We start from the raw sequence: 24,263 nt of genomic DNA, 5'->3' as shown, positions 1-24,263 counted from the left end.
GAGCTGGCAGAGCCAGGCAGGGCTCTGCTGGGCACAGACCTCTTCCTCTCTGGGGAGTTGGCTACAGGGGACCAGGGGCTCAGCTAGAACCAGCGTTAGCCCTGCGCTCCATCAGCCAGCACTGCACCGAGAAGGGAGAAGCAGAGAGCAACGGCTGTCCTGAGCAAAGCTCGCCTCCACTCCAGGCGCCTCCCGGAGGGCTGGCTGAGGGAGGGAAGAAGGGAAGGAGGGAGGGAGAGAGGAGCCTAGCTAAGGAGGAGGGACCAGGAGGCGGGTCACTGATTCAAACTCGGCACCGTTAATCAGTTGGCTGGGACTGGACAGCAATGCCAATTGAAATTCCCTGAATATTACAGTTTCCAAACCTGGAGTGTCCAGCCCTCCTGCCTGCTTGCCTCTTGCCCAATGACATACCAGCTCACCCTGGGGGCCTCTGGGTACAATCAGGACCACACAGGGGCTGTAGATAAAGTGTCAAGGAAAAGGACCCAAAGAGGAGAGCCCTCTACCCAGGCAGGCCCCAGGCAGGTGTGAAAGCCGTCAGTGGATGGGGAAAAGCTGCGACCTTAGGAAACCTTCTCAGACTGGAAGCTCTGGTCCCTGGGTTACAGGGCCATTCTCCAACCGTGCTTGAAAGTCAGGAATTGTGACTCACTCTGGCACCTTCAGGAGTCCCCTTCCTTTCTGGGCCTCAGTTTTCCTGGCTGTATAATGAGAGGCAGGGTCACAAGTCCATATGTTTCAAGCCTAATGTGTGACTCCTGTTTAGGGTTAGGGACAGGATAAGTCTAGAAATATCTCCATTCTGGCCAACCATCACAGCTCTGCTCAGAACTCCTGTGTTGCCCTGGGAGCCCACAGGAAGTCAGGTAATGCCCCAGTGAGAATTTAAGCCCCCAAAGGCATTTCCTCCATCCCCCTGACTCAGAGCATTACGGTTCTCTCCCAGCTCAGATGGCCTGGGTATGCGTCCTTCTCTGAACATCTTCTGAGGACATGATGTCTTCCCTCCTTAGTCATTCCCATGCCCAGACTCCTCCAGATACAGAAGTTTAGCCTAGTATCTGAACCTGAACACTCTGGATGCCCTGAAGTCCGTTCTTTCAATGGAGTTAGCATTAAGCAGTTCTAGAGACTTTTTGGGCCGGAAGCCATTAAGAAGCAGTGACTCCTCCTCTCCCAAACCTCAACAGGCAGGGTGCCATGGCTGGAAGCCAGAAGGCTCCCAGGGACTCCATGGCAAAAGGCCAGGCTTGGGTCTCCGGGGGCACATGTCATCACAAGGCCCAGAATAACTTACTCCTCGGGGCCTCACTTCCCTTACAGAGACCTGAGATGGTCAGGCAAAGGGCCAAATGCTGGGTCCCTAGAAGGTCCTAAGCCTGCTTTGACCAAGCCTATGCTCCTCTTTGAGGACTTTCCTCATTAGTGGTTTGGTCCAGAGATTTATCCCAGGGGTTCTTTAAGGATCCCTCCAGCTCAGCTGACAACTTACTCTGTGGCCCTCCATTTTCCCATTTGTATCCTGGGGAGGTTGCGATAGCTGATCTCTCACCTTTTCTCTAGCCCATTCTGTCTCACCCTGTCAGGACGATAGCCAGAGGCAAGACTGGCTCCTTCCCACCCACCGCCAACTGCACACAGATTTCTAAGGGGAAGCCACCGCGTGTGGCAGGGGAGTGATACAAAGACCCAGAGCGGAGCAGTGTCCCCTCCTTTGAACACGTGCCCTCTTCCCCCACAGCCAGATAACCATAGCACCTACCTCATTTGGAGGTTTAAATTGAATGAATTAAAGCATTTAGTACAGTGCCTGGCATAAAGTAATCTCAAGAACTGTTATTTGTTATTGTTGAAGAAGTTGAGGCTTTGGGACCTGACAGACTTAGATTTGAATGTTGCTTCTGTTAAGCTTGTAGCCGTGTGGCCTTAGGAAATCCACTTCACTTCTTGAAGCCTGTTTCTTCACTGTGAAATGTGGATTTACTGTCTATGTAAGGGGACTCCAGCTAAGTCAATGAGGTGACACATTCACACTTGCCATGCCTGGCACATAGCTAGTGTTCAGTGGCTTAGTTCCCTCTGCTCCCTCTTCCCCTCCTGGGTGCTCCCGACCTTCCCTGTAGGAAGAGCATTGATTTGGCATCATCTACACCTGAGTTCAAATCCAAGCCCAGATACTTCTGGGCTGTGTAACCACCTTAGGTAAGACTCTTTATCTCTGGCACCCACCCTCAGTTTCCCTGGCTGTATTGTGAGGCTGAAGATAAAGATCCCTACTCACCTGCCAGGCTTGTCATTAAGGAAGAAGGGGCATGAAGAAACTGACATGTACTGTGTTCTTTTCGGTGAACACAAATCCTCCCTCTTTCTTCCTCCGGTCCCCCACACTCTGTGGGGGCTCAGGATCTGGGAGGGCCTCCCTTGCTTCACGCCCAAGGCCTGCCATGAGCAGCAGAGCAGGCAAGAAGCCCGCTTTTTCTGCTGGCGGGTCTCGGGGAGGGTCTGGGGAGTTGGGGGTCAGGGACATGGAGAGCATACCAATTAGAGCAGGTGGAACCCCAAGGGCCTGGGGACCTGTGGGAAGACAGGCAGGGAGACTATCACATGAACCCTCAATGGACCAGCTGCTTTATTTCCTTGGACGGGAGCTGGCACTGCCTGAGATGGCGTGTCTTCTCTAAGGTCCAAGTCACAGTCTAGGCCAGGGAACCCAGGTGAAGGAGGGGAGAAGCCTGGCATGGCTGTGACCTGTGAGCTAGGGAGAATGGCCCCCTTCCCAAGGTCATCGTGTCCATCCCTCTGTCACATATAGAACAGATCCCATTTGGGACCATTGCAGGGACAAGGCTATACAGAGTGAGGCAGGAAGTCAGAGACCTATAGAACAGCAGTTCTCAAATATTTTGCTCTCAGGACACTTTTACGCTGTTAAAAGTTGTTAAAGACCAAAGAGCTGTTGTTAATGTGGGTTATATCTATGAATATTTATTATATTATATATTAAGATGGAGACATTTAAAGGGTATTCATTCTTCATTTGTTTAAAAACATGTTAACATAAATGACATATTTTACAGAATATTTTAATATATTTTATACAGAATAACAATTTCTATAAAAAATTTACTGAGGAGAATGGTATCATTTTACTTTTTTTTTCAATTCTCTTTAATGTCTGGCTTAATAAAAGCTGAATTCTGATAGCTGCTTCTGCACTCAGTCTGTTGTGATGTGTTATTCGGGTTGAAGTACTATATGAAGAAAGTCCTGCCTCCTACAGGTATACAGCTTGAAAAGGGTATAAGAGAATCCTAGGGACTATGGGCCAAACTTTGAGAACCACTGTATTATTACAAGATCTTAATCAACCCTCACTAGTGAAGCCTGGAACAGATGAGCTGGAAGAGACTTGCAGAGCATCCTGTTTGAAACCCGTCATTGTGCAAAAAGGATACGTAAGGAAAGGGATTGCCCAATTCGAGACAGCAAGTCAACGGCAGAGCTCAGACTTGGACCCAGGTCTCCTGCTTCCTGGGAAAGTTCTCTTCCCACCACCTTTGAATAAATACAGCTTTAAAGTTCCAAGGATAGTACAGTGGAGAGCACTCTTGTCTGGGTTATAGAGAAGTTTGAGTTCTGGTACCACATCTGTTATTGATGCAGAAGTAAGAGCTTTTCAGAGCATTCAAACACCATAGCACAGATCAAGAGCATAGCAAAGACTGTAAAGTAATGAGCTCCATGTCACTAGGAGTATACAGGGGAAAAGTAGGCCTAGCTCACCTGTCATGTTTCTATGAGTCTCAAAAGTCCAACAGAGGTGATTATAAATGGGACTTGCAACGAACTTCAGGGTTCCTATGGCAAGGCCTGATCAGTTACTTTTCCAGGTTGAACAAGGAACATGATAGGAAGAAAGAAGGGGTGGGAGAGTGATTCTACATTTATTTTATTAAAAAATCAAATCAATTTATGTATATACTTATTATATTCTTCCTTTCATTCGACAATGTCCAGTCATTCATTCAACAAATATTTATTTGACAACTACTATACAGCAGGCAATTTGCTGGGTGCCTGGTTTCAAAAAAGCTATCAATGATGTCGGATGAGAATAATACATCTCGCTGCATTAGAAAACCACCTGTCTCATTTCCTCTTCTCTACCTGTTCATTTTATGCCCATTTTGATGAATGCCACGGACCCAGCAAATCCTCCACTACTGTACTTATTCGGCAGGGAGGGGCAGGAGGTAATAGTGGAGAATCAGAAAAGTAAACCCGAACAGAACTTGGCACTTGTATTTCTTTTTTTTCCTTTTCTTTGGGGTAACATTGGTTAATAATATCATGTAAGTTTCAAGTGTACCTTATTATTCAATAGCTATATAAACTATAGCAGTATCACTGTCAAAAGTCTACTTCCATCCCTCACTATACATTGGACCCATTTTGCTCTCCCCCACCCCTTCCCCTCTTGTAACCACCAATCTGTTGTCTGTCACCTTTTTAAAATATATTTTCTTGGTCTCCAAGTATTTACCAATCTTTCAATCAATTAATTCCACTATACCAGAGGGAGAGAGTTTCTCAGCAGTCCATGGGAGGGCAGGGTCAGAGTGAAAGGCACAAGTGTAGATTTTCATTTCCAATAATTCCTGCAGAGAATAGAAACATAGAAGTACTCCAATGAGATAAACATTTGTGTAACAATCTCCAAATAGCAAATTACTCTCCTGGAGAGGAATAATGTATTATACGCAGCTCCTTCAGGGCAGAAATTTTCTCCCAAGGGAACATGCATTTCCAGTGCACATGTATTTTCAATGTGAAGCCACTCACATAAACGTTTAGCACTTTCTGTCAGTAGGGCACAAGATCTTATATCCAGGCCTTTTACTCGTACTCATGTGTTCATTCATTCATCCATTCATTCATTCACTGAATAGACTTTACTGATCACGACTCTGGGCTTGACCCTGAGGATGCAGACATGATGATCTAAACACTCTCAAAGATTTATCTCATTTAGTTTTTACCACAACCCTGTAATATGCAGAAATTACTGCTATAATTTCCATTTTATAGATGAAGAAACTGAGTCCCAAATTGGTGGAAAATCTTGCCCAAAGTCACACAGCTGGTCAGTGGAAGGGCTGAAACCAAGCAATTCATCTGACTCCAGAGCCCAAACTTTTACACATTGCTGTCTGCTCCGATATGGTCCCTGCCTTGGTAGGGGGCTGGCTCATGCTCCACAGGAGAGTTAAGCCAAGTAGATAATGAACTCTGATCCAAGATAGCACAAGAAGTGGAGGCAGAGAGACAAAGAGAAGTGTTATCAGAGGCTAAAATAAAGTCAGCTCAAAGGATAAGAAAGCTTGAAAGGAGGCATTCTGGTTGAAGAATGGGCAGGATTTGGGGAAAATAATGGCATGATTATTTTGGACAGAGGGAACAGCATAAGTAAAGGCCTCAAAGTAAAAATTCAGAAGTTACATGTGACAAATCTCATTCAGGTGGTCTGCAGTATAAGGTGCATAGAGTTGCTAGAATGAGCAAAGATAAGTACAGGACGCTCAGTTCCATTTGAAATTCAGATACACGATGAGTAATTGTTTAGTATCAGTATGTCTGAAATTCAAATTTAGCTGGCATCCTGCATTTTATACAGCAACCCTATGGGTCCATAAATGAGATGCTAGAATGAGAAAAGGTAGACTAGAACCAGGTCATGTCAGGTTAGATAGTTGCCATGTGACCTTGAAAACATACCTCTCAGAGTGTTAGTTTCTCCCATCTGTCATGTGGGGCACTGACTAGACCACTGGCTGTATGTCTATATTTAAAATATGTAGATTGTCAGGCTGTTCCTGAATCAGAACCTTAAGGGGTAGGTTCTGATTCTCTGGTGATTTTGATGAATAGCCGGGTTTGGAAACCAATGGGCCAGATGGCTATGAGTCCTTCCTGCTCCCACGTTCCTTGTGACCAATCCAAAAACTGATAATGTTGGAGAGGCAAGATATACCTTTATATTACCTTGATTTCTCTAAGCCCCTTCTGTCCACTAGGTTTTCTCACCAGAGAGGCCCAACACAAAAGACTTTGGAATTCCCCTTTCATTCCTCTCCCAGAGACAGAAGACTACCATCTGAAATGCCACACTATAGGGAGTTCTGTAAAAGGCCCCTTACCTTCGCAGGAATTTCTTCCTGCCCAAGGGAGCGGCCCACAGATGGCTGGGAGATGGAACTGAGACAGAGGTTCTGTATGGCACAGGACCATCAAAGCAAGCAGCCAGACACTGAGGCAGGTCTGAATGGGATCTCCAGAAAAGACATTAGATGTCCGTTGGAGAAGTGAAATTCCTGCTGTTGGAAAGTCTGCTCTCCCAGTCACCAGGGTCTAGATGGGAAATACAGACTTCCCAGTGCGGGACCACATTGCCTCTGCCCGTAAGTAGGTCAACTCAACACCTCCTAAATCCTGTGGCCTCTACCCCAGCCAGCCTGGAAGGTAAGGGAGCATGAGATCCCCAAGGACCAAGCTCAGCTATGTTTACTAGCCATGCCTAGCAGCCTCCAACTTGGGCCAACCCACTCCAATTCTCCTGGGAAGTCTTGGGCTCCATTGTTAAGTGTGGGGGCCCGTTAGGGCCACAGCTGACTTGATGGGGCCTCACAGGAAGTGGTAGTAACTGAGGGCTAAATCCCATGAGCATCTGATTATCAGCAGGATTATCAGTCATTATTGGGCGAGCACATGAGCAATTTTCTGCATCACGGGGTGGCTCCAAATGCCCCCCAAAAGGGCTGGTGTCTTGGCTCTGACAGGTCAGACAGAGCTTGGCAGGGCTAAGCTCAGGGTGGGAACGCTGGCCAGAGAGGAAGGAGAGGGAAAGAAATAACATGTCATAGATAGGGAGACAGAGAAACACAACAAAAGAAAGAAACAAATTGGCTTAAAACAAGGTCTGAGCCAATGACCCAGTGGAGACTTCCTTCTAGGGCTCCCAGATGGCCCTTGGGAGGAGCTCAGGGAGACACTGGGTTAGTGGCAGCTAAAGCTTGGGAACTTCCTCACCAGGCTTTGATGGGTGAGGTCAAATTCCTGTTCCGGAGATTATACCCATAGTTTGCTGAAGCAAAGCTAGATGTCCTGAGAGATGACAGGACCTGGGCAGGCACCATGGGACAAGCTGTGCTATACTTGCTGTAAGGCAGGAACAACAGGCTTTTTGGAAAGCTGAAGTGACAGCCAGAAATGGGGACACCCAGGAGAGCAGGTCTTCAGCCTGTGTCCTAGGGGATGGCATGGCAACTGACAAAGAGTTTGGGGACAGATGATGTCAAGCACTCTGGGGGGCAGCTGGGCCTGTGGCAGCAGGGCTCCAACATGGGAAAAAGGCCTAACTCTAGCCTGTAGGAAGACCAACAAAAGCAAGGAAGGGCTTGGCCTCAGGTCACCAACGATGGTACCAGGGATCAGAACTGGGATAGGCAAAGTGGAGACTTGGTCACTGTTACTAGTCAAAGCCCAGTGACTTGAACCAGGGCACAGGGCTAGGACATAGCATGGGTATGATGGTGAGGCCAGCAGGTGGGCCCGGGGCCTCCCAGTGTGAAGATGGTGCCAGGCATAGTGTTGGGCCTGCAGGTGGGTCAGAAGGTTTCAGTTATGGGGAAAGGAGACCAGCAGTGGCTGGGTCCCAGGCAACTTTAGATAATGGACCCCTCACAGTACTAAGTCCAGCCCAGAAGTGTGTGCCTCCCTGTGCTTGACACAACTCAGCTTGTGCAGGGAGCATCACTGAGACCCTGCCCTAGGGATAAGGGCTATAAAAATATGGGGAAGAAGATGAAAAATGATGGAGTATGGGGTGGGGGCTCTTCTAGCTAGGGTGGTCAGGAAAGTGGGGCCTGCAGACCTGGGGGTAATGGTCCCTATCTCCAAGGGCTGCTCTTAAGGCTAAAAATATAAAATGGTTAATGACTGTGGAAGCACTGCGGAAAGTATAAGACTGTCCAGACGGAAGGAGTGGTTCCTACTCTCATCCTTAGTGCCAGGAAGGTCTATTCTTTGCTTTTTACTTTCTGTCATTAGAGACCCCTTTCACCCAGCTCCTGTCTCATACATGTTTCCTTTCCCCCTGCCAGTCCTATAACGGTTCCTTCCCAGAGGCTTCTGAAGTTCTCCTTTATACAAAGGACACTTCCCAAGAAGAAGGCGGAGCAGATGGCCTGGGGTGTGTTGCCCATGAGCAGGGGGGAAGTGGCACTTCTGAAGCCTTGTGGCTTCTGTCCAGTAAGGTCATAGAGCTAGGGTGTGTTGAGGGAAGACAGTGGCAGAAGGACCCTCCCTAGACAGCGAGTGTGTCACCTGCGAGTAGAGTAGGAGAAGAGCTTGAAGGTAGGCTCAGAAGGTGCCCCCTTGCCAAAGACTGCCTGTGAAGAGGCAGGGGATACATGGCCGGCAAGGCACTTAGCTACAACCCAGACGAGCAGTTCTCAAGCCGGGGCTGTGCAATGGTATCAGCTTGGAAGCTGTCTTCAGAGACACAATGGCAGAGCCACCTCCTGGAAATTCTGCATCAATGCTTCAGTACATTTGGAGTGGGGATCTCGGGGGCTTGTGCGTTTTGAAATAAGTTCCTCAGACTACGCTGATAAGCAAGTCTGCATATGAACCAACAGTCTGGCTTAACCTCCTATGTAACAATAAGGAAACTGAGGAGAGTCAAAAGTGTTTGCCTGAAGTCACGGACCAGGTCAGATCATTAGGGCTGGAACAGGAGCCTGGATCTCTCTACGTCAGCTCAGGCTTCCTACCACTGTCCTATTCTGTCTCCTCACCCTCCAGTCCACATGTCACTAAGCCCTGGGTTTTGGTGCATCCTACCAAGGCTAGGGCTCGGAGCATGTGGTGGGCTGGTTTTCTCATAAGCAGTGGGAATTCCTTCACTAGCCATTAGGAATAGAAGCTCGTTGGCTTTTGTGGTTTCTCCGTGAGCTCCCCACCGCCCTGGGCTCTGGGCTCCTGAGCACCAGTGCTGACCCCTGGTGGCAAGGCTAACCAATGGATGGAGACGGCCAGTTTTGTCCTAAATTCCCAGAACTCACTAGCGGTGAGCCTCTCAGTTTTCAGATAGGGATAAATCCAGGCCCCATTCAGAAAGTCAGGCAGTAGGCAGTTTTTTGGAGCATCAGCCACTGTGGGATTACTCAAAGTGAATAAGACACAATCTTGCCCTCAAGGAGTTTGCAACCTAGTCTCAGAAACAAAACAGATATCTGTATTGGAAAGGAAGGAGCCAGAGGCTGAGAGGCAGTAGTTGTTCCTTATAGTGCTAGCTCAGTCCCTTATAGCTGAGTGATCTTGGGCAAACCTCGGCGTCACTCCATGCTGCTGTTTCCCCTTCTGAAAAATCTGGATAGCCATCTCTGTCCCACCCACCTGCTAGGGTCATTTTTAAGTTTAAATGATAGAATGGATATGAAAGTATTGGAGACCTGTAAAGTGCCACGCAAATGAAGGGAGGTGTTTATTCTGGTCTGAACAGCTCAGCTGGCTATGGCGGAAGTTAACTGAGACAAGGAGAGTGTTGTGCTTTTTAATTCATGTACACATTTTTTTCATAAAAATGGAATTCTTTATGAAAGCAGCTTGATTTTAACACCAACCTCCACTAAATTATACATTTAAATTAAATGCAAAACTCACTGGTGATTTTTAAATATGCATATGATTAGATACAATTCCATACTTTTCTCACTGGACATCAGCTGTTCCTAACTGTGAGGATTAAGCAAGTTAATGCATGTGAAATGTTCTTTGTAAATTGGAAAAACACTATGGACACGTGTTTTTACTATCAAGTGAAGTAGATTCCATTCCATTTCCTTCTAGAATCTTCTAATTTGGAATTAGGCATTGCAGTAGCTCCTAACTGCCTGGCAGATAAGGCCATTTTAGCATCCAGTGTGAGCACCTTGTCACAGCATTGGGATAGGATGGCTTCCTTGGGCCCAGCTGAGGTCCACAGAGAAAGAGACCAAGCTGCAGTAGTTTGGGTCCTAGTGAGGAGGGGGATGGTCAGCTTCCTCCGAGAGAGCTCCTCAGGAGGAGAGGGGCTTGATCTGGCAGCTTAAAGAATATAACTCATCCAATCCCTGTCCTTGGCTTTTGGATACAGGAATGAGGGTAGGACCAGCAGGCAGGCCTTAGAGACTCCACATGACCTCCTGTGTACAGATGTGTCTCCACTGGTGAGAGGATGGGGGAGAAGTGGGAGGACACATGTGAAGTCTCAGGAGTGCAAAGACTTCAGGGACTTCTCCCTAATCTCTCATGTTCAATTGTTTTGTCTGCTCAGCAACTCTCCCCACCTCTTCATTTTTTAAAAGATTTGATTAACTTATTTTTAGAGAGGGGCCAGGGAGGGAAAAAGAGAGGGAGACAAACATCGATGCGTGGAAGAAACATTGATTGGTTGCCTCTCGTATGCACACTGAATGGGGACTGAACCCGCAACCCAGGCACATGCCCTGACCGGTAATCAACCCGGTGACCTTTTGCTTTGCAAGTATGATGCCCAACCAACTGAGCCACACACCAGTCAGGGTTCTCCTTCCCCTTCTTCTAATAAATGTTCCATCCTCCATTTTTATATAAAATCTGTCATATTCTTAGATACTCAATACTACCACTGCTTCCCAAAATATACTTCCTGACCAAAGCTTATTGACACAGAGACAAGTCTAGGGATGATTGGCTGACCTAAGCCTGAACCATTGAATTGACTTTTCTAAAGGGATTTAGTTACTGTCTGGTTATACAAGGCACAGAGGTCATGCTATCACGTAAGGAGAGACAGCTTGCAGCAGGAGATACTGAGGTTGACACTCAGAGAGAAGCTGATTCATGAGATCCAGCTGGACTGGAGTCCTGGCACTGTTCAAGGCCTTGCTTCCAGTTGTTCCTGAGGCCCCACTGTATCCTTGCCTCTCCTGAGGTTTAGTTCTTCAACCCTACATTACACTTTTTTGGCTAAGGTACTTTTAATTGAATTCGGTCCACTCATTTCCAAGGTTTCAGCCACCATGTGTGTGCTGACGACTCCTAGCCTTTGTTTGCAAGCCAGACCTCCCCTGAGCTTCAGACCCCTGTGTCCAGTTGCCAATTCAACAGCTCTGCCTGAATATGTTACAGACACATCAAATGCAAACATATCCGACATTGAACTCATTATTTTCCTTTTTCCTGTACTCTTCACCTTAATGACTAGCACCACTCCCCACCCCCAACACAGAGTAACCTAAGCTATAAACCTGGGAATCCTCCAAGTTTTCTCTCTCTCTCATTCTTATATCCAACCACTGTGTTCCATCAGTTTCACCTGCTGCTCTCTCTTGGTTTGCCCCTTTTTTCCCCTTTACTCAGTATTAATGTTAAGGGAGTTATTTGTTGCAAATTAGAAATGGTCCAGAAATGCCACTTCTTGCTCACAAAATTGTAATTAACACTTTGTAATTGGGTATGTAAGTTACTATCACGACTGGTCTAGCAAACACACTAAGTACACACACCTAAGTCTTGAATCTTCTCAGCTTCTCCATCCTTTGCATCTCTGGCCTGGGTCAGGCCTCAGGCCTGACCTGGGGCAGGGGGCTGTTCAAAGTTCTCTGTGGAAGTATGTCAGGCCACCATGAGAGGAGAGGCCCAGTGCCAAAAGCTAGGGTGCTTGACCCCGCTCCTGCTTCCACCAGCCCAGTGTGATTGGTTCCTTGATTTGTATACTGAGATCCTGGCAAATGTCATTGAATAAAGGTTCCTACTGCCCAAAGAAAAAGAGAGAGGGAAAAAAAAAAAGGTAAGGATGGAGGAAGGAAGGACAAACAAATTAAAATGAAAAACATTGAATTAAATATTATGACACCTTCCTAACTGGTCTCTCTGCCTCCAGTCTCCATCCTTCCAATCTGCTTTACTATGTTGCATATGAATTCTGCTTTACGCAATAATGTTTTCTAAGCATTTTTAAACATAAATGCTACATGAATATGGTTTTGCAGTAAACAATCCAAGCAATAAAGAAGTCTATGAGTGTGGTCTTCCAGCTTCTGCACTACTGACATTTTGGATTAAATTCTTCTTTGCTGTGGGAGCTGTCCCATGCATTGTAGGATGCTTAGCAACATCCCTGGCCTCTGTCCACTGATTACCAGTAGCACTCTGGCAGCTGTGAAAACTAAAAAAACATCTGGAGACATTGGGAAATATCCAATGGAGGGCAAGACCTCCCCCTGTTGAGAACCACTGCTATAGAGTACAAAGTGCATGCCTCCTTCATCTCCACCAATCCCACTCCCCTCCTCAGAGATGATCATTAGTATCAGTTGACAACTATCATTCCAGACCTTTTCTGTGTAGTTACATCCATATGCACGTACACAGCAATGTGATCTTTCCAAAGTGCAGATTTGATTATATCACTCCTCTGATCCAGTTTCCCCCAAATAGTCTGCAGGAGAAAATGCGAAATTCTTAGCCAGGCATGTAAGGCCTCCTTTAGGCTCTTTTCCTGCCATCACTTCCTTGTGGTCGAGCCTCCTGCTTAGAAGGTGAAAATGCCATATACTCACCTTCCCAGCCTCCCTTGCATTTAGGGCACAGGCAGGGGACTGGGCGGGATGTCCGATGGGGAACATCAGGGAAAGGATTTGCTGCCTACTAAAAGGACACATGTGGAATAAAGTGGTCCTCTTGTCCTTCACTGGATGTGCTTGTGCCTGCATTTGACACAAAAACCATCTTGCAGCCCAAAAGAGAGACACTGTTGACAAACCAAGGCTGATAGAGCAGAAGGATAAGAAAGCCTGTAGGTCCTTGATGACCACATTGAATCACTCGACCTACCTGGGAACCACCTTCCTATGGGCTTTTTATCATGTGAGATAATGCACCAATTTATGTTCGTGTGCTCATGACCCTTTTCCTTGGATATCCACTTACTTGCAACTGAAAGTATCCTAACTGAGAGACACCATATCCAACAATTTGCAACTGCATGAACACACTACTAGTACATTCCTTTGGGCCTGCCGCTTCCTCTGCCTGGAACGCATTCCCCACCACATCTGTGTGACAGATACTCACACACCCACTCCCATCTTAAGCGTCACCTTCTTTCCTACAAAGCCTTTCTAACCATCAGGCTATGCCCAGAAATGGCAAACATCTCTCCTTCATGAATCCATTTTATCTTGCTTATATTTTATTATAATTGCAATCTATCTATGTGTCTATCTCTCCCATTAGACTGTGATCCACCTTGATGGATGAGGCTACATATGATTCATTTTCGAATGAATGTGCTCATCACAAGTCTTGACACTGTTCAGAGACTTAGCAAATGCTTACTGAGTGGATGGATGATTAGATGGTTAGTGAATGAATGAGGGAAGGAATGAACTAACCGAGGTAGCTGGGGTAGGAGATGGTAAATGGTCCATTTCTCTGAATGTTCTGCTTCAGCCCGTGCTGGTTTGGACCTTCACACCTCAGAAAAGGGGATGGTTCTGTGGATAGTAGAGGTCCTCAATCCATTTATGCTGCAAATCTGGTCACCGCTGTTCTGGCCAGAGTAAGCACCTGTCCCCTTTTTCCTGACTACCAGTATCTGACTTTGATAAGAAGACAAACCAAACATATAGCAGTCAGTCTTTTGTTCCCAAGAGGAGTAATCACCTCAGGGCACGTGATCCCAGTGAGGTCATCTAGCAACTAGTTCCTTGATGTGCCTAAGAACTGGTTAGAAATGTGAAGTCTCAGGCCCCACCCCAGACCTTTCCATCAGAACTTCCATTTTCACAAGATCCTCAGGTGATTCCTATGCACACTTCAGTTTGAAGAACATGGCAGAAGGTCCATCTCTCCTTGGAAAAACATGGCATTTGCTCAAGTCCAAGCAAGTGAGACTTCTATTCACCAAGATCTCTATGGAAAACCATTCCATAACTTGTCTTCAGCAACCTCACGTGTCTTTTCAACTTGTCTGTTCAAGATGTTCCTCATAGCTCACCTATGGCTGTGGTTTGCCAAGCTCCAACCTTAACTCCGTTAGGAACCACCTGGTAACAGCATAGCCCAAAGGAGCACACATGCCTGGTGACTGTTCTTTACCTGTATCTGAACAAGCTGCCTTGGAAAGAAACAAGGACTGGGTGAGGCCTGGAGAGGAGAGCCTTCCAGTTTTTTTTTTTACTGAGAGTACTGGCCTTCTAGAAACCCTGGGTAATGATAATAATAACCACCAGGGAGCAATACTCCGAATATTTCACAACCGCTGTGGCACTAGCTCCGACCAATCAGAATGGACCTCATAGCAGTGTGAACCCATTGATTATCCTCACACTTGACCATAGTGATATTTGTAGAGCCATGAACACTGTCCTAAGCCCTTTCACATTTCTTCTTTCAGCTGATTTTTACAATATCCCACAAGGTAGATGATATCCATGTTTTGACAATAAGTAAACTAAGGCTCAGAAAGGTTATATGACTTGCTTTAAATCACCTGGGAAGTGGCGAGGCTGGAATTTGAATCTGTCTTTCTGCATTTCAATTCCGCATTTTCCCCACCACACCATAATTCCTCCTCCCCTCCTTGCCTGGACACACATACACCCCATGATTCTGGGGTGCTCCCTCAGCTTCAACGACAGGGTGGTGCCTAATGTGGGGATCTGGAGAAGGGGACAGCTGGGCCAGGAGTGTCTCCTCGTCTCAGATACCAAATGGAAAACAGGAAGACACCTTCAAGGGAATATAGCGCAATGTTCCTATTTTGTAACAAGGAGACTATACTCCTGAGAAGTGAAAGACAGGCTGGGCAGGGTCTCCAGGACCAGAAAGGACTTTAAGAATCATGTAGTTGAACATCTTCCCCTGTCACTACCATTTGTTTTCCATTTAAGAAATAAGAACATGATGGATCAGAGAGAACTGACCAGAATGACAAAGAGGACTCATGGCAGGGCTAGGGCTCAAATCCATGTCTCCTTATGGATTCGAGACATGGCTCATTCTGTAATTGCATTCTGGCCTCTTAGACATTCCTTTCATATAACAAAACAGGCAACTCCAACGATACTATAAGAAGCACCTTTAAAAGTATTTTCTCCTTGCTCGGCATTCATTGAAAGATAAGATTTCTGGAAAGCTCTTCGTAGGAGGAGAAAAAAAAATGAGAAATATACTTCACAGAGCCTTTCACTTTCTAACCTTTTGGAATTTTGAATCCATTCGAGCCTGACTCATTTTTATTCCTCATCTGGAATTTTTCAAAAGGGCATTTCACATTGCAGTCAATTATTTGACACTTAATGTCACCTTGTGTAACAATCAGCCCATTCCATTTTGCTTACCCGTGGAAGAATGCTGGCTTTTGGACAGTTTGCAACTTTCTTCCATGATTTGTTTCCCATTCCACCTTTTCTATGCTGCTTTCATCCTCCAAGTATAAGAACCAGACCCAGGGCTGATCACGAGGAAAGAGAAGAAAGGGGGAGGGAGACAGATCCAAAACCCCAGCCTGCAGCCATCTCCGCAGACCCAAGCTCCCTAATCTACATCATAGCCTAAGAATTCTCCTGTGGAGGGAGTGGCAGGGGCTCACAGGCAACTCCATAAAACTGTAGAGTATGAATTTCCCTCTGGCTCTGGAGCCTGGAATCAAGTTCATGTGGTCTTGGAAGTAATATCCCAGAGTTCTGCCACTCACATTTCCATCTCTGAGCTTCAGTTTCCTCCTGTATAAAATAAGAGCAAAAATACACACGGGGTTGCCATGTGAAGCCATAGCGATAGCATATGTGGCAAGAACGTGGTACAAAGGAGCCACACTTCTGTGGGATATACCACATCTCCTGGTGTATATACGTGTCTGCTGGCAGGACAGTGGGATGGAACTGGGGGCAAGGTCCAGTGAATCTCTCAGCTCTGCTCCGAGCTGACATACACAAGGAGCAGCACCCTGAAGGCTCACCTTACTGGGCCCTGCTGCTGCCCCCAGTGGCCCACTCCTAGTCCTCTGAACCAGTCCTCAAGAGGGGGGAGCATTTATATTCAGAGGGTTACAGAAGGGAGGGAGAGTGTTCATGAACCCCAGGACCCATTCTGAAACAAATACATACTGGGGAAATAGGGACTTTCTCTTCACTAGGTTGAGAGGGCAAGTGACTTGCTTGAGCTTTCACAGGTCTCTCTGCAGGTTTCTTGTTGTAACAATTCCTCCCACCACTCTCCCTCCCGCTCCAGCCCATTAGGCAAGGAGGAAATAGCACAGGAGACAAATGTTGATATAGAACAAAGTAGAAATGATATAAATATCATCAACACGTCGATGTAAAAGTGAAAGCACAGATGGCAATAGTTAGGAGAAAGTCTAAAGGAAAGGCGAAGGGAGAATCATTTTCTAACACCTCTCCCTGTCTATATAGAAATTTATTTTTATTAATAATTATGATAATTATGGCCACTAAGGAAACACAGAGTGAACATTTTGCTGACACTTTGTTAATAATCACAGTAATATCATAGCTTATTTCAAATATGTAATATGAACTCAAGAATAAACTGCAGGAATTGGAAATGCAAATCCAACCGGCAGTAAGCTCAAACAATTCTGAATAAATCTGAACCATTACAAAGTCATTCTGGAAAAAAAGACCCACATGTAGCTGAATCTGCATATTGTTGAGGGCTGCTATGCAAATGGGAATTCCCTAAGTTCACTCTCGTGCACAACACAATGTTTATTAAAAGAGAGGTAACAAAATTATGCTAATTTGAAAAGTTGAAAAGCAATAAACTGGGTACATCATTATTTCTTTGTAAATATTAATCACTGAAGAGCCAAACAGTGAACTCTGATACATTTTCTTTCTTGTGTAACTTTTTGTTTATTATCGCCTTAATCTTCCCATCACTTTGAAAAGTTATTTTGATCATATCATCAATAATTTCCTTCAAACTCTGTAGTATATTAGGTATTCTAGCCAGTTCCTTTTTATTCTGAGGCTCTTTCACATGTCCCCCACCCCAACCATCCCCGCATCAGATGCCATCCTACTGCTTCTGGCTGAATTGGTTGGTCAGTAGGCCAGATGCACTGTTCATCATCTTGGAACTTCAAGGCTTTGCTGGGATTGATTCTCTTATATCCCTTTATCTGTTTATCTATTCTCTATAGTGTTGGAAACATTCATCATCTGTCTGAACATGCTTGATTTTTCCATTCATATTTTATTATAAGGCATTATAAACCTAGTTAGAAACAAATAAAATCAATAAGAGTGAAGGAAAAACAAAAATGAAATGCAAACAGAAACAAAATAAACCTAACTATAATTCAAATAATATCACCTCACTGAAGAAGGGGGGAAAAAAAGAACTAACCCACATGACTTTTAGACACAGAAATTTGACTGTAAATTCTCAGGCAAAAGATGAAAAAAGAAATCTAAGAAAATATCAAACTCTAGTTAGTTGGTTTGTTTTTTTATACAGTGGTATTATTTATTTTTTCCAAAAGTACTTTATGTATGTTTCAAGATTGAGCACATAAGTAAATACCTTGTGGAAAATGGGAGTCACGATATTCACTGTCAAAGAAAAGAGTTACGAATGTGGAAAGGAAGATGGTTAGAATGAAACATGGGGTATTTGATTGGAATTGCAGGTATCAGTAGAGTTTTAAGTATATATCTATACCTGTGTTTATTCTAGCTCCATCCCCTGAGAACTCCATCTGTATTGATTTCATACCATTGTCCATTAAAAATGAAGAAATGGCTACTTTCAGGACTAGAGCAAAAAAAAAAAAAAACAACAAAAACAAACAAACAAATGAGCCTGGAACATCTTGGTGTGCCACAAAGTAAGGACATGCTCAAAGAATGCTGGGGGCATGTCAAAAGGACACAGAAGCTAGTTTGAAGGGACTTCTACCGGTCAAATGTGGGACAATTTGAGGATCAAAATAAATAATGAAAGTACAGAATATGACCCATAGAATAAATAAGAATCCATGAGTCCATGCTGATATAAATAAATGAATAAATGTACAAATGGAGAGAGAAAAAGCTCTTCCTTATAGTAGAAAGCCAACTAATAAATGTGGAAGTAATGCTGGAATTAGAAATTGTCATCTGGCAACCCTCACAGTAATGATTGTTTCAGGCCAGAATCATCAATGGATGCTGAAACTAGTGGGTAAAAGTGTGATGAGAAACAGGATATTTATATAATTTCAAAGTATCTCCCCACAAGCTAATTATGAATTACAAAGGAAAATGTATTATCTTTAGAGTGGACAGACTTGGCAAACACCACCTTAACCAGGTGGTTAAAGTGAACATTACCAGCAATGGGGCAACTAGACATCTCATACCTGATGATATGATGCACTGAGAAGGATAAAACATCACCTCTGGAGTATGCTTGATGAAAACGTGTAACCCAAGCATCAGCCTGAGGAAATATGAGGCAGAATCAAAGTGAGGACCATTCATTCCTCAAAATAGATGGCCTGTGCTCTCCAAAACTGGCAAGGTCATGTCAAGAAGGAGAAGGACAGATGGGGCACTGATCCAAACGAGAGGTGACTAGATCGGATGCTGGACCACAGAAAGAATTTTTTTGTTGTTCTAAATATATTAGTGAAATCAATTGGTAAAATCTGAATAAGGTTTATCGATTAGATGGCAGTGTTATGTCAATGTTAATTTCATGATTTTATTAATTCTACTGTGCTGCTATAAGAGAATGTCTTCGTTCATACGAAATTGACACTGAAGTATTTAAGAGTAAAGGAGCATCATGACTGCAATTACACAGGATCTGGCCGAAGTAATGCCTGCTTGAGTGTGTTTGGTAGGGTAATAATGTGGGTGTGATGATTTATAGTTTTAATTTGAACATTTCAGCTAAAATGTCATATGGTGTACTTGAGTGTACTCTTGTTACATTATAGAATTCCATGCTTATGAGTTTGTAATAAAAGATTTTGCAATAAAAAGGGGTCATTACTTGTGCTGGACCCTGTATATACATTTCATTGAAACTCTCAGTAGCTGAAGCTGTGGGAGTGGACGGGACTGCTCTAGGGGAGTTTGGGAAGGGACAAGGACCGATGGAGTAGAACTCTGAGGAACGTCAACATTTAAGAGGTAGAGGAAGAGGAAAGCATGGAGCAGTCAGAGACATGAGTGACCCAGTAGAGGAAAGTATAGCAAAAATTAAAGGAGATCATGCAGCCATTTGAAACCCTGTTTTAGAGAAAGATTTTGTGACATTTAAAAATGGTCATGCTATAATGGCCAGTGAGAGAGGATATAAAATAATATGTATTGCAGAGGACACATTGGTGGTTGCCAGCGGTGGTGGGTAGAAGGTAGGGATTACTTGTGTTTGTTGTAGACCCACGTAACTAGTGATGAGCAAAAACAAAAAATAAAATAAGAGGTGTTTCAAAGTGAAATGCAGCAAGCATTTATTTGAGATTTTTAAAAAAAGAATAGTGATTCAGGCAGCAGTGATTCAGGCTGAAATCCAAACAGTGTTCTGGTCAAGAGACCAAGGCAGAGAGTATCTATGAGAAAGAAGAGTAACAATCACGTCGGTGGAAGGAAGGCACTTCTTCTGTTGCAGATAAGAGAACATAAATGATGCTAATTCTAAACAACTATTTTTTTTAAATTGTCAGCCCAGCAGCCATCAGTCCAGTAGCCCCTACCAGCCTTCTTGTTATGGTTGCAAACAGCTCTTTGGGCATACTGTTGCTTTAGGCCCAGTCCAATGGTTATTTGGCCCTGTTTTAACGTTTCCAAGGGTTGAGGCATAAGACATGCAAGGCAGTCCCTCTGGGAGGGTGGCTCCAGCTCCCCTTTAAAGTGGCTCTGTTCATATAATTTTTTACACTAGGAAGCTCATGTGAGGCTCGTATACACTAAACTTAAATCTAAATTCATGGAGCGGGTGAGAAGTTGCAGATATGCTGCCCCTCACTTACCTGAAGACTGCCTTCCTCCATTCCCCTCTTCACAGTGCGGCTGCTCTCTACCCTGGTGATCTGGAGGCAGGGGCTGCAGCCATCTCCTGCTGAGATAGCCCTGGGCATGTAGCTAGGGGGGCGCCTTCTATGAGACCTGGTTGAGGTTGCCGGGGGCATGGGGTACCTGGGGTCTTCCTGGTGGGCCGCTTTTCTGGGACTGCAGGGAACGTGGGGCGTGGTGACGCAAAGGCCCTGGGGTCTGCTTAGGGGCCCGGCTGCTGGGGTCGCAGGGGTCGCTGGGGTCGCAGGGGTCGCAGGGGTCGCAAGGGTCGCAGGGCAAGTTGGTCAGGCTATGCGGCTCCAGGGTGCTCATTGGGGGCCGGGTGAGTGGGGCTGCAGCAGGCGTTCCGTGAGTTCGCCTGGGGTGCGAGGCTCTGGGGGCCCACGGGGGCCTGGCAGGCTGGGGCTGGGGCTAATGCTGACTGCGGCTGCAGTGGGTGCTGGCTCAGTTGGCTGGGTTGCATGGAGCCTGGGGCGCAGTGGTGAGCCAGTGAGCCTGCGCTGCAGCAGTCACGGGGCAAGGTAGCCTGGGATGAGGGACTCTAGGGGCGCCCTAACAGCAGTCTCCCTGAAGCTGCCGCTAATGCAGGGCAAGGTGGTCCCCGGTGCAGTGCGGAGGCCTTGCAGGGTGGCTGGAGCGCCATCTAGCGGGAGGAGGAATGTCAACAACGGCGTTTGCCAGCTCCTCAGTTCCAAGGGAGTTCCTGCATGTTCCCCACATATTTATATGGCAGGCAGGTGTCTCGGGGTTAGTAAATGGATTTCCTTCGTGTATAGTCTAGTTACCCTTTAAATCGCCATGTTACCATTGTGCCTTATAGCAGGTGAGTCTGCCCTTGCCGGCCCCTCAAGTGACATCCCTCTCCACCGCAAGTCTCCCCTTTGGGGTGAGGTTCCCATGGTCACCCCATCTCAGTTTCTCCTGCAATGTGCCTGTGTAGTCTCTCTCCCATTTGCTGTTCAGGAGGAATTGCTCTACGTGTAGGTGTATAGTCTCTGTGTCCTACCATGCCATCTAGGAGCCGAATCCAAGATAAAAATGTTTAATTCAAGTATCAAGTAGCAGCTCCTTTAACCTGGATGAAGCCCGCCATCACCTGGGTCACCTGTGTTTCCTCCCTCAGCAGAGCACTCCCTGCAGCATATGGTCATTGCCGGTTTCGTGTCACTGTCCACCAGACATTGGGCTCCTTGAGAGCAGGGGCCATCTTCTTCACTAGGACACAACTCCTATGCCTGGCAGAGTCTGGTACAAGTGGGCACTCAAGTATGTGCTGAATGAGTAATCTCTGTTTCTTCTACTCCAATTGATTGAGGGTATTTGGCCATACCGAATGACGGAATACACACTCTCCTAATCTCTTATGCTAGTCTATAATGTGCTGTAAAATGCATCCATTTAATACAAGAAAAGTACTTTGATTTTGCTATTGATAGTCCAATTTTCTGAATTTGTAAAATGAGGTTTTGAAGACCCCTGTTGGCTTCAAATTTATTAACCACCCACTCCTCCCAAACCCAACCCCTGCCTCCCTCTCACCAACCCCACTGTATGTTCAAAGGAAAACCAGGATAGGGAGGTTGAAGCTTCTGTGTCTGATGGGAAAGGGCCAGAGCTGGGCTAAACCTCGCTTGTGCAGCCTTCTGGGAATCCTCCACAGGCCCCCCTGGATGGACTCACCCAGGAAACCCAGATGGAAACTATGGACTGCATGTTTCTCTTCAGCTCCGGAGGCACGCGCAACAGTAATTATACCTGCTTCCACATCCATTTTTTTCTTCAGCTTTTTTCCCTAGCTTTATTGAGATATAATTGACATATAACATTGTGTAAATTAAGATGCATGATATGATGATTTGATACATGCACTTATCATGTCATATTTACAAAGATAATTAACACATCCTACCCTTGACATAATTACCATTTTGTTGCTATTGTCAATGTTGAGAGCACTGAAGCTGTACTTTTTTTTTCTTACCCTTAAAATCTTTATTTTTGTATTGGTGTTCAGTTACAGTTGTCCCACCTTTTTCCCCATTGCTCTCCTCTGCCCCGTCCCCCCCACTCCCACTGTCAATCCCCCCAATGTCTGTGCCCATGAGTCCTCTACTTGTGCTCTTATAGTAACGTTCAAGTATACCAAAGAGTATCTTTAACTAAGTCAGCATGCTGTACATTAGGTCCCCAGAACTTATTCATTTCCTAACTCAAAGTTTGTACCTTTTGACCAAGATCTACCCATTTCCCTGACCCTCTACCCCTCATGTCCACTTTCTTTCAGATACCTAAATGGTATTAGATCAAATGCACTGAAAGAAACTATTTCCAGAGGAGGCCAATTCTGTGGGGGTGTGGGGAGGGGGGAGGATGAAAAAGGAAGTGATGGGGACACTTCTTCCCTCTCCGTGTATTCTCATCCTTAGAATATCCTGAGAAGTTCAATCCCTAAGCCCAGAATTAATCTTCAGTATGATGTTTGCTGGAACTGGTTCTGATAAAAGGACTGAAAGGACTGTCTCGGCACAATTTTGTACTGGCAGGCTTCAAGAAAATCAGACAACAGTGATAACAGATAAAAACAAGATGAAACGATTTATTGAGAAAATGACCACTCAGGTGAGTAATACCACACAATGTTAGATAATCTTCAATATCAGATCATCTTTGTTTTTGCATTACACACAAATCTTTAAACTGCTGCACCTCATTCACCTGGGGATGTAGAATCATAGCTGCGATCCTGGTCAGATAATTTAAAAGAATGGAATCAGAGGCGTGTGCCTGTGTGTGTGTGTGTGTGTGTGTGTAAACCACTAAGGCAGATGGTAAGAGAGAGAACTTTAGAAATATACAGATCTTGTTGTTTATCCTCAAACCTTGGGGAAGGGGCTTGTATTTTTCTCAGGGCACAAAGCTAACAGACAATATGCAAGTTTGGACGGCGTGACACCGAAGAGCGCCATCTCCTGGAGGGGACATCACCTGCAGCCCAGACCAGGGAGTCCATGGGAGGCAGCGGGGCTGCTACTGGGTCTGAGCAGCAGAGGAGGCTTTTACAACTGCGGCTTCCCGCTTGGAGGCGCTGGTCTTCTTCGCAACGCAAGCGGGTTTCCCAGCAGGGCCCTTCCCGATCTCACCCTCTCCTCCTTCGGGTTTCTGGCCTTGTTCGTCAGGCAGCTGCTGCGGGCTATGGCAATCACAGGGGTTGTTGGGGCAGTGGCATCCGTAGCGTGGTGGGGACCCCTGCTGCAGGCCGTCGGCATCGCTCCTGCTCTCCTTTTCTGCCTCCAGCTCCTGGGCGAGGTTGGGTGACGGCTTCGGATCAGGGGCTGTGCCTCGGCCCCTAGGGCGGCTCAGCCGGTAGCTGAACCCCGGCCCCCGGCGCGGCGGTTTGTCCTCAGGCCCTGCGGGTGGCTCGGGCGCAGGCAGGTGCACGGCCCACCGGCCTTTGGCGGAAGCGAAGGTGGCAGGGCTGCAGGTGGCGCCTGGGGCCTCGCGGAAGGGCCGGAAGCGCTGCTGTCGCTGGGTGTGGGGGCTGCTGGTCTGGCAGTACCTCTGGCCCTTGGTTGTGGTGACGTCTTCCCTGATGGCCTCGCCATCGACGACGTCCTCTTTGGCGTTCCTGGCACCAAGGAGATGCTGCGGCGCGCCAGGGCGATTGTAGAAGCCGGAGCTGAAGCGTCTGCCCTTCACCGGGGCGCCGGCTGGCCGGGTCACGTTGGTGGCCTCGGTGCCCCGCTCACTCTGCAGCACGTCGAACTCGACAACCTCCCCGGTGCCCATGCCGCGCCGGTGCTTTCGAAGTCCGCTCCGGGCGATGGCCGAGTAGTGAACAAACACTTCTTCCTGCGTGTCGTGCCTTCTGAGGAAACCGTACCCACACTTCCCATTGTACCACTTGACGGATCCGCTCACCTTCTGGGCGATGACTTTCTTGGGCGCCTTTCCCTGGGCACCCGCTGCCGCTGTGGCTTCCAGGGTCCGGGGTCCACCTGCGTTGCTGGTGACTAGGGCCCGGGGACAGTCTCCACCTTCCAAGGGCAACGGGTCTTCCAGCGAGGCTTGGCGGGAGGCTGCGACGGCCACCTCCCGGGGGCCAGCCTGTCCAGCCTCACTCAGGAGGCCATCCTTTCTCTCCAT

The 24,263-nt window shown here is 46.4% G+C and overlaps 1 protein-coding gene across 1 annotated transcript; it reads right to left on the bottom strand.

Moving 5' to 3' along the window:
• Window positions 1–23,147: 23,147 nt before the first annotated feature.
• Window positions 23,148–24,263, bottom strand: LOC128779993 (Y-box-binding protein 1-like). The gene has a single exon (XM_053917410.1). The coding sequence runs from the start codon at window positions 24,261–24,263 to the stop codon at window positions 23,148–23,150; it is 1,116 nt and encodes a 371-aa protein (XP_053773385.1).

This window comes from Desmodus rotundus, chromosome X (assembly GCF_022682495.2).
Source record: "Desmodus rotundus isolate HL8 chromosome X, HLdesRot8A.1, whole genome shotgun sequence".
NCBI classification, from domain to species: Eukaryota; Metazoa; Chordata; class Mammalia; order Chiroptera; family Phyllostomidae; genus Desmodus; species Desmodus rotundus.
This window is presented reverse-complemented; position numbering and strand designations above follow the sequence as displayed.

What these genes read in the sequence shown, in the direction of transcription:
- LOC128779993 (XM_053917410.1), bottom strand. Translation starts at nt 24,263, where the DNA reads ATGGAGAGAAAGGATGGCCTCCTGAGTGAGGCTGGACAGGCTGGCCCC.